Source organism: Neophocaena asiaeorientalis, unplaced genomic scaffold, assembly GCF_003031525.2.
Source record: "Neophocaena asiaeorientalis asiaeorientalis breed wild unplaced genomic scaffold, Neophocaena_asiaeorientalis_V1.1 scaffold132, whole genome shotgun sequence".
Lineage (NCBI taxonomy): Eukaryota > Metazoa > Chordata > Mammalia > Artiodactyla > Phocoenidae > Neophocaena > Neophocaena asiaeorientalis.
Window position 1 is genome coordinate 1,717,423 of NW_020173393.1, and position 9,827 is coordinate 1,727,249.

At 54.8% G+C, this 9,827-nt stretch overlaps 2 protein-coding genes across 5 annotated transcripts in view; one reads left to right on the forward strand and one right to left on the reverse strand.

The window, feature by feature from the left end:
- Positions 1-1,434, forward strand: part of TNNC2 (troponin C2, fast skeletal type) — a 3,011-nt gene extending 1,577 nt beyond the window's left edge. For 2 of the 3 annotated variants that reach the window (XM_024746858.1, XM_024746856.1), the window contains exons 2-6: positions 147-198; positions 339-482; positions 575-689; positions 852-988; positions 1,259-1,434. In XM_024746858.1, the coding sequence (XP_024602626.1) occupies positions 147-198; positions 339-482; positions 575-689; positions 852-988; positions 1,259-1,290 (480 nt within the window). In that variant the 3' untranslated portion in view covers positions 1,291-1,434. Of the gene's footprint in view, positions 1-73; positions 199-338; positions 483-574; positions 690-851; positions 989-1,258 lie in introns of those variants that run through there. The other variant, XM_024746857.1, reaches the window with a different exon arrangement.
- Positions 1,435-5,455: 4,021 nt separating this feature from the next.
- Positions 5,456-9,827, reverse strand: UBE2C (ubiquitin conjugating enzyme E2 C). Of its 2 annotated transcripts, XM_024746779.1 has the most exons (6): positions 8,896-9,827; positions 8,310-8,337; positions 7,477-7,563; positions 6,832-7,036; positions 6,665-6,724; positions 5,967-6,219 (listed from the first exon to the last, which is right to left on the reverse strand). In XM_024746779.1, the coding sequence occupies exons 1-6, from the start codon at positions 8,994-8,996 to the stop codon at positions 6,161-6,163; spliced, it is 540 nt and encodes a 179-aa protein (XP_024602547.1). In that variant the 5' UTR covers positions 8,997-9,827; the 3' UTR covers positions 5,967-6,160. The 2 variants fall into 2 exon arrangements, with proteins under 2 accessions (XP_024602546.1, XP_024602547.1); XM_024746778.1 differs by lacking the exons at positions 8,310-8,337; positions 8,896-9,827 and having other exon boundaries at positions 5,456-6,219; positions 7,477-7,878.

The following is a 9,827-nucleotide window of genomic DNA, read 5'->3' on the forward strand; positions in this document are numbered from 1 at the left end:
GGTGGGGGGGGGGGGCAAGTTTGGAGCTGTTTCTCCGGAGGACTAAGGGGCACTTACAGAAACGGGGGTGCAGAAGAATGGGGTTAAGTCAGGAATGCGCTCCAGGGCTTCCCCTTCTGCTCTTTGATGGACTGTGTTTCCTGCAGACGGACCAGCAGGCTGAGGCCCGGTCCTACCTCAGCGAGGAGATGATCGCTGGTGAGTGGGGGTGGGCGGGCTGTCCGTTGGGTGGCTGTGTGCTGGGCAATGTTTGGTGTCTAGGCAGGCAGGGAGGGTGGACGTGAGGCTGACGGTCCAGCCAGGCTCACCTTAGCCCTAGGCTCTCCTTGCCCTGGCAGAGTTCAAGGCCGCCTTCGACATGTTTGATGCTGATGGTGGCGGGGACATCAGCGTCAAGGAGCTGGGCACGGTGATGAGGATGCTGGGCCAGACACCCACCAAAGAGGAGCTGGACGCCATCATCGAGGAGGTGGATGAGGACGGTGAGCGGGTGGCCCTCCGAGGGATGGGATGGTGGTGGCGGAGAGGAGCTGGCAGCCAGGGCTCGGGCTCCCTCACCATCTGCTTCCCTCAGGCAGCGGCACCATCGACTTCGAGGAGTTCTTGGTCATGATGGTGCGCCAGATGAAAGAGGACGCCAAGGGGAAGAGTGAGGAGGAGCTGGCCGAGTGTTTCCGCATCTTTGACAGGTGCATTGGGGGCCTGGGAGCCGAGCGAGGCGCAGAGCCATCTGAGTCTGGCCAGCAGGGCACGAAGGTTCTCGGGGTGGGGATGTAGGAGGGGGCGTCCGGCGTGGCCCGGGCAGGTCGCCCCTGCCCGTCCTGAGCTCCGCCCTGGCCCTCCGCCTGAAGGAACGCAGACGGCTACATCGATGCTGAGGAACTGGCTGAGATTTTCCGGGCCTCCGGGGAGCACGTGACGGACGAGGAGCTCGAATCCCTGATGAAGGACGGGGACAAGAACAACGACGGCCGCATTGACTTCGACGGTGAGGGTCTGGGGAGCGCGAGGAGCGGAAGACCGAACCAGGCTGGAGAGTCTGAGCGTGGCGCCCACGCGGGAGTCCCTAGCCTTGAAGGCGGGGCGGGGCGGGGCCAAGCTCCTCCCCACCCCCTGCGGGCGGGTAGGGGGACCTCCGGGAGGTTTTGTGCACTTTATCTACAAATGACAAGGCACCCCCTCTGCGAGGCCGGAGCCTGGCCAGACCTGCCTCGCCCCTAGGGGACCCCTGACCGCCTCTCCGTCTCCTTCCCCGCAGAGTTCCTGAAGATGATGGAGGGCGTGCAGTAAGAAGTCGGCCCTCCCCTCCGCGGAGACCGCGCGTCCTTAGGGCGTGGGGACGTCGTCGCCGCCCGGTCCCACTCCCGGCCCCGGGAGGGAGGCGCGGCCCCTTCTGGGAATGTGTCTAGAAGGAATAAAAGGAAACATTGCAAAGCGCGTGGCCTGAGTGAGGGGAGGACCGGGATGGATCGGGTGTCGGGAGCCGCCTGGTTGGGCCGCTGTCCAAGGCGCCACCCCGGTTGGAGCCACCCGAGCATCCTCGGGTCCGAACGCAGCGGGACGCGGAAGGCCGCCGGGTCGCGGGAGCCCGAGGTGGCGCTCGATGCCCTCGGAAGTTTAGCGACGGTCTATCTGCAGCTGGCGCTAGGCGTGGCAACTTGGCCGAGGGGCTGAGTGGCTCCTGGCGCTTCCAGGGTCCCCATTGCTTCTAGAATCAAATCCTAATTCCTTCCCCTCCTTCCCACTGTTACCCCTTCCCTCCTCGAGAGGTTCCAGTCTCACTGGGCAATCGATCCTTCTTGCTGTGGAAGTGGGGTGCACTTTTAAGCCCTCCAACCTTTGCACATGCTGTTCTCTCTCCATGGAATGCCCTTCTTCCTCTTAAAGTCTTGGCAAATCCTTCAACACAGCTCAAATGCCATCTCCAAGATACCAAGACGCAGCTCAGATACCATCTTGTCCTCCCTTGATCCCTGCCCTGACTGGCTGCACTCTGGCGCCCACACCTCTTTTGTAAACAACTCAATTGCAGCCGGCGTTGGGTCAAAGCTAATTAAGGGCAGTGGTAGTTTGGCTTTCCTCACGCTCAGTTTGAATCCTTACTGCCGGTGACAAACGACTCTCTGCTTCCTTTCCTAATCTGTAAAACGGGGACAGTGATAGTACTTACCTCACAGGGTTGTGAGAATAAATTAATGTGTGCCAAGTGCTTAGAACAGAGCCTGGCACGAAGTCAGCATATAATAAATGCTATTAGTAATATCATTATCATCTTGAAACATTGAACTCTTATTCATTGTTGTAGCCCTCCCTCTCCAACTCCCTGATCTCTTCTCCCCTTTCTGGCTCGTTCATGTTTCCTGGATTATTTCCAGCTAGGAGCAGTGCTCGCATTTAGTAATCATCCCTATGGATGCTTACTGTGTGCTGTGCAGGTGTTGTCTCATTTATCCACAGAGCCCCAGGGACAGATGCCCTTATTTCCATTTTACGGTTGAGGAAACTCAGGCAGAGTGGGGTGAATTACCCAGACAAGTAGGTAACAACCTAGATGATACGGCTGTGTGGTGGAAACAGGAGCAAGACCACCTACCTGTTGACAATTCTACTGGGGCGTCCTGAGTGTTTCAAACTGGCCCTGCCTTAAACTAGTAAATCTTCCTCCTCCATCTCGTTCTCCTGTGTTGCCCACCTCAGGGTTGAGACCCAAGTCACAAATTCTGAAGCTCATTTTCCACCTCTAATTTACTTACTATGCCCTGCTACTTTGTCTCCTTACCTCTACATCCCTCCTCTCCAAGCCCACTCAGCATCATAACTCAGGCCATTATCATTGCCATTCACTCTCTAGACAGATGGCAGCCAGCAGGATCTTTTCAAAACCAAATCTGACCACGTCACTGCCCTGCTCAAGACTTCATTAACTGCTGGTTACCTCCCTCGCAGCCCAATCTCCTTCTCCAGAGAGAGCCCTCCTTGACCCTCCTCATCTTCATTAGGTGCCCCACCTCTGAGCTTTCATAGCAACATGTGAGCCTAGCACCCAGCTCCCGCCCCACCCAACCCCGTGCCGCGCAGCTTGCGGGATCTCAGTTCCCCGACCAGGAATTGAACCCGGGCCGTGGGCAGTGAAAGCCGAGAATCCTAACCACTAGATTGCCAGGGAACTCCCACACCCAGCTTTTATTGAGTGCTTACTATGTGCCAGACACTGTTCTACAGTTCTTCATCTATCCTATGAGGTAGCTACTAATATTTCCATTTTACAGAGAGGTTAAATATAAGTGCCCAAGTGTATACGAGTAACATAGGGGTGGATCATGAATTCTAACACAGTTCTTCTACCTTAACCACCACTTATTCTACACCATTGACGTGCCTATCTACTCCCTAAACTTCACCCTCCCTGAGGACAGGACTGTGTCTGTCCTCTTCCTGCCTCATCCCCAGCCCCCAACATAGGGCCTTTACCTTGTGGGCACTCAACCACTGTACTGAATGAATGGGAATAATGATCATCACACCTTCTAATACTGACTGCACTAGTGTTAGAAACCTAAGTCAAACTGACTTACACCAAAAAGGGATTTGTTGGTTCATGACACCGGGATGCCAACACACAAACTGGAGGCCAGAGTTTCAATGTCATCTCTCAGCTATTTGTCTCTGCTTGGCTTTCTTTCATCTGCAGCCGTCTCCACCAGCAGCCCAGACTGATTCCCTCCTCTCTTAGCAATCCTAGTAGTAAAATAATTTTACTTTCTTGCAGGGATTAATTCCAGGAAACACCCTGATTGGTTCCGAACGACAGTGTAGAGAGTTGGGTCTCTGTGACTGACACAGGTAGGTCATGTGACCATCTGGGGGAGTCAGACACCATGGTCCAGGAAACCACATAGAGAGGCTTCCTAAGGAAGGCAAAGATACATCCACTTTGGCCAGCATTTATTAAGAAGCAAGTGTCAGGTTCTGAGCTCTGCTCACCTCAGACATCCTCCAGCCTGGTGTTTGTCTTCTTTTTTTTTTTGGCCTTGTGGCACAGCATGGGGGAATCTTAGTTCCCCGACCAGGAATCGAACACTCACCCCTTGCAGTGGAAGTGAGGAGTCATAACCACTGGACTGCCAGGGAAGTCCCAGCCTCGTGATTTTCAATTTGAGACAGCATCAGAATCACCTGAAGAGCTTATTGGGGCCAGGAATTTACATTTCTTACCAGTTCCAGGTGAAAAGTGGAAGGACCACACCTCAAGAACACTGCTCTGTACCTTTAACTAGAGCCCAGCAATGACACCACCTGGGAGCTGATTAGAAATGCAGAGCCTCAGGCCCCACCCAGACCAACTGAATCAAAACTTGTATTTGAATAAGATCCCAGGCAGATTTATTTTATGTTTGGCTGCCTTGGGTCTTCCTTGCTGTGCGCGGGCTTTCTCTAGTTGCGGCGAGCGGGCTTCTCATTGCAGTGGCTTCTCCTGATGCGGAGCACGGGCTCTAGGCGCACAGGCTCAGTAGTTGTGGCTCACGGGCTCAGTAGTTGTGGCTCTCAGGCTCTAGAGCGCAGGCTCAGTGGTTGTGGCACACGGGCTTAGTTGCTCCGCGACATGTGGGATCTTCCTGGACCAGGGATCCAACCCGTGTCCCCTGCATTGGTAGGCGGATTCTTAGCCACTGCGCCACCAGGGAAAGTCCCCTCACCGGCAGATTTACGTGCATAGTAGATTGAGCAACACTGGTCCAAGCCCCAAGGAGGGAGCCAACAGCACAGTCAGAGATGAAGGAACTGATTAGAGGACATCCAAGTTCTAGTCCCAGACCTGACAACTCCAATCCAATCCCACATGTGGCTGCTTGCTGGGGGCACAGGGGTCCGGGCTCGCTGGAGTAGGAGGAAAGTGTGGGTGAGAACCTTCCTGATGACCTCCTTGCTGTCTCCTCCCCCTCCCCCCAGGCCTGCACAACCAGCTGCGGGCAGAGCTGACCAGGTTGGGCGAGTAGCCAACACTCAGGCCTTGTGGGAGCACAGCTGGGTGTGTCACCTAGATCTTCCTGCGGGACCTGGGCTGGGCCCAACACCCCAGCCTACCTGGACCCAGCTGGTCGGCACAGGGGTTTCCTCCCAGGGGCCCAAAGGCCTGTGGCAGGCCAGCGGAAAGATGGCCCAAGGGGCCGGGGCTGGCTGGGTCAGTGGTGCAGCAGACAGAGGAACTGCTGGTGGAGATGAAGCAGGAGGTGAACGTGTCCCTGTGGAGCATGGAGCCATCTATGGGGGACCTGGGGCAAGGGGTGAGTTGTGACCTCAGTCCAGAAGGCTTCCCCTGGCTGTCTCTGCAGTCCCTGGGCCCGCTGTAGGGTCACTTGAATGTCCTCTTGCTCCTTTTTCAGGGTTAAAACATCTACAGTCAGAAAGTAGGTGGCTGATCCCCACCTCCCACCCCCTCCAACACACACACACACTCTCTACAGCTCTAGCTATTTCAGCCTAATGTCTGGTTCAGCCTCGTCTGCAACACACCTGGGACAACTCCTATATTTGCTAACATTCTTGGTGCATGTCACCACACCATAGAAATTGGCATTTTGTTAATTAATTTTCATCTATCTATCCATCTATCTATATTTTTGGCTGCACTGCATGGCTTATGGGATCTCAGTTCCCCAACCAGGGATTGAACGTGGGCCACGGAAGTGAAAGCGCTGAATCCTACCCTCTAGATCGCCAGGGAACACCCAGAAATCGGCATTTTGTGACACCCATTCTATAGATGAGGAAACAGATGAAGAGCCATAAAATAACTAAGGTTGCAACGGAGCAAATCCTGTCACCCCACTGCACAGCCCTACAGCCCATCCGCTTCTCCTACTCCCTGGGTGGGGGGGCAGGGCAGGAACCCAGATCCTACACCTGACCTCTGCCGATCCTGTGCACTTCCAACCCTAGGGGAACTACAAGACAGCTACTTGTTAAAAAACCCCAAAATGTATTTATTTAATATACTCATCACAAGGGCTTAACCAGACACTTAATTTAAAAAACAGAAACAAAACAAAAATGACACCACAGATAAGATACAGGGTCCTGTACAGAAATCGAGGAAAGGACAGACCATCTAAGGGAAAAAAAATAAAAAGACAACAGAAGGAGAGCTGCACATCCTGGGTCAGGGGTCTTGGCTAGAGACGTGCTTTGAGTATGTTTCTTGCAGGTACTTCTTAAAGGCTGGAAGAGAACAGGCAGGTCTCAGTGAGTGATGAGGACAGGGGTTAAGGTGGATAAGAGGGCAGCAAGGATATAAATGTGGGAGGAGTTTGGGGAGGGGCTTCCCAGCACAACAGATGCTGCCCACCCAGCCAGGACTCCTGGACGGGCTCTGTTTCCAGGGAGGCTGGGGAGGGGACTAGGGGCCCTTAGCAAGCAAGTCATCTGCACAAAGCTTTGCCTTCTACTTAAAAAGCCTCCCCAACCTACATTAATGTGGAAAGGGTTGGTTCTTCCTGATTTTATAGCAAACAGGCAAACCAGAAACACCAAGGCAGAGGTGGAACTGGGTTACCTGCCCCCCAAGGACATATTCCCAAGTCACTGGAATCCTTTTGTTGTTTGAGGGAGGCTTTGAAGGTTGGGGAGGGATGGCCTGGTGCCCTGAGAAGGACAAAGGACTCACCTGTGGGGTTTTTCCAGAGCTCGGCGGCATGTGTGTTCAAAGGGCTATCGATGTTGGGTTCTGCAGGTGGAGAGAAAGAGGACGGTCAGATGCGGGTAGAAGAGGCTGCCCGGGGGAGTTTTGACAGGTTCCCAGGTTGTAGGGGAGGGGCCGGTCTCGGCAATCACCTCCGAGCAGGCTCTGGATGGACAGCAGGATGGTCCTGACGTCGTACAGGGCGGACCACTTGTCTTTCAGGATGTCCAGGCAGATGTTACCCTGGGTGTCCACGTTGGGGTGGTAGCAGGGCGTGAGGAACTTCACCGTGGGTGCATTGTAAGGGTAGCCACTGGGGAACTCCAGGGACAGTTTATACCTCAGGTCTTCATATACCTGGAGAAAGAGATTCGGGGAGTAACCCTTCCACCCTGAGCCTCAGGTCCCACCCCAAGCCCCACATAAGGGACGTGCCAGGACCCCTGAGTTTGTCTGGGACTTGACAGAAGAGAAAGCATTAAACTGGTCTGGTACTTTCTCTCATATCTGGTCACTGGGGTAATCAGTGATCCTTTGGTCTAAGGCCCACTGGCCTAAGTCCTCAATTGTCCATTCTTGCCCTTGCTGTCTGGCCCCCTGTCAGCATCTAAGATGGAGAGCCCAGCCTCTTACTAGAGAGAGAGAGATCAGGGCCACAGGCTCAGGGCACGAGAGCAGGCACAGCGGAGTGTCCCGTCAGCCGAAAGACTTGAAGCAGACCCGGCACTTGGATTTCACCTCCCACCTCTCCCCAGACTCAGCTAAGTCACACTCACCTACCCCAACCCTATACTTACTGTGCCAGCTGCTCCATGGATGGTCCCCACCCATTTGAAAAGGTTGTCTGATTCAGGGAAGGCAGAAATTCCTTTATCACCGGACATCTGGGGAGAAAACACAACACATGCTGGGCTGAAGCTTACACTCCTGGGGGGCCAGTGGGTGAACCCTTTCTCCTTAACCTCATCACATTTTGATGCAAAATAAAGCAACCAGGCCAAATAGATAGGCTTTCCTGAGGAAATGGCTATATCCTCGGGGCTCAGCATGCCTCTCCGGGGAGTACTGGGATGATGGAGGTTCATCGCCAGGCTAAGAAGGGAGGGGTTGTGCAGGGAAGCAGAAGGCAGCTCTGTAACCACAATGCTGGCTGCTGGGAATCCGACTCAACATGCTACTGAGTGCTGGTTACATACGAAGCCCAGAGACTACTCACGGACTGGGAACATAAACAATATGGTCATTGAAGGATTTGACTTGAATATCCAGGGTTAACGTAGAAGAGATCGTCCAGGAAGGAAGCATTCTGAGGTACGACAGGATTAGAAATATTAAGAAGGATGGAGAGTTGGGTGTGGATAAACCTTAGGGCAGGGGGAGGGTCTCGTATGAGAGCCGTATTTCAGGGATAACTTTATTGTGGGAGGACGGGACTGGGAGTAGAGACTCTCTGGAGAAAAGGCGTGTAGGTGAGGTGGATTACCTTCTTCCCAGAAGAGAACAAGCTGGACTCATCTTTTTACCCCCATGTCTATCACAGAGCCTGATATAGGAGAGGAGGCTACTGATAAGTGACTGGGAGGTGGGAGGGAGGACCAACTGGTTGGGGCTCTGGGCATCAGTCACTCACCATGAGCGTCATCAGCTCCTGCTGTAGCCTGCAAAAAGAGCACTCGGGGTCACGGGAGTCTGGATGGGTCAGGGCTCCAGGTGGTGCATCTCCTCCCACCCCAATCTCTGAAGCACCTGTCACGGAGGCTCCCTCTACCCTGAAGTCGGACTCAGCTGGGGGCACAGTCACCCCCAGTTCCACAAGAGGGTCGTAGTGAGTCCTCCTCACTCTCCCTAATTCCAGGTTCCCACAGGATGGCTCTGGCTTATTCTTAACCTCGTCTGCTTCTCTGGCGTCTCTCTCGTGCCGGATCTCAATTTCTCCCCTCCTTCCTTCCCCCTCCCCCGCCGTCCTCCAGCCAAGACACCGAAGGTCCCCGGAGCATCCTCATCTTGGTTCACGGACGGAGGATCCTGGCAGCGGCCATACCCCTTCCGTCCTCCTTCGGGAGGGTCTCTAAGAGCAGTCGAGCTCCTGGCGTGTCCCTCTACCTCCCATATCTCACCCGTTCCAGGAGGAGGTGGGGGTCCCGGAAGTCTTCGCTCTCAGCCCCAAAGGCCCAGGCTGTGCCAGGCCTGGCGATTGTTACCTCCGCACCACTCACCTCTTGCCCACGGGGCCCCGGGCGGCGCCCCCGCTGGGCTCGGCTCCTTTACGGGCGGCAGCAACGCTGGCGGCAGCTGGGTCGCGGTTCTGGGAAGCCATCCGGCTGGCGCTGAGAAGGGAGACAGGAACTCAGACTACACTGAGACCGCGGCTGCAACTGCGGGTTCCCGGGCCCTTCCGCCCGCGTTTGAATTGTAACCCTCCGGCAGCGCTGGCCTATCAGCGGCTCGCTTGGGTTTGATCCAGCCAATGGGGCGCGCCAGAGCACTCTGTCACCGGGCAACTGCTAGAACCACCCACCAGAGTACCACTATTGGGCGGCGGGACGCCGCTTCTGATGGGCGATTGGCAGGAGAGTGGCTGTCATTAATTAACGAAGCTGCAGCGGACTGGCCGCCTTTGGAAAACGCCGACCATTAAAGGGCTTAGAAAAAGTCCACGTGGGGTGAATCCTTTTAGGTCAAACGCCCGGCTACTGTCGTGGACACCCGGTACGACCGGCCAGGATCCCTTACTCCCAGGGGAAGGGAGGGTCTCCAGTCTTGGGGCCTTGGTACTCTTCCCTCAAACCGGAAACCGCAGCTCCGCCACCTGTTATTATGTCCTGGGCACTTTGGTTGGGGCTTTAAGAGCCTGCACATTTCAGGCGAGGGGAAAAGCTAGAGGCTGATAGCCAGGGCCAGGTACTCCTCATTGGAAAACAGGTTCATCGGCTGCCTCTCCAATGGTTTGCTGTGTTCCCTTGGGCACATAATTTAGTGTTTTAACCTGTAGAGTGGGGGTAATAAAAGCCACCTTGTATTTTTCTTCTGGTTTGTCATCAACCTCCCATGGTGCCAGCCATCACCACATTCTGCTACTTCCATACCTTAGTTCGGTGACGAAGTAGAAATAAAGGGACAGGGAAGACTGGCAAGGTACGTGGTGTCC

What these genes read in the sequence shown, in the direction of transcription:
- UBE2C (XM_024746778.1), bottom strand. Translation starts at nt 7,764, where the DNA reads ATGAACCTCCATCATCCCAGTACTCCCCGGAGAGGCATGCTGAGCCCC. An exon ending in CATCCAGAGCCTGCTCGGAG is followed by an intron (nt 6,725 to 6,831) that starts GTGATTGCCGAG and finishes CTCCACCTGCAG; the next exon opens with AACCCAACATCGATAGCCCT. An exon ending in GCTCTGGAAAAACCCCACAG is followed by an intron (nt 6,220 to 6,664) that starts GTGAGTCCTTTG and finishes GTTCTCTTCCAG; the next exon opens with CCTTTAAGAAGTACCTGCAA.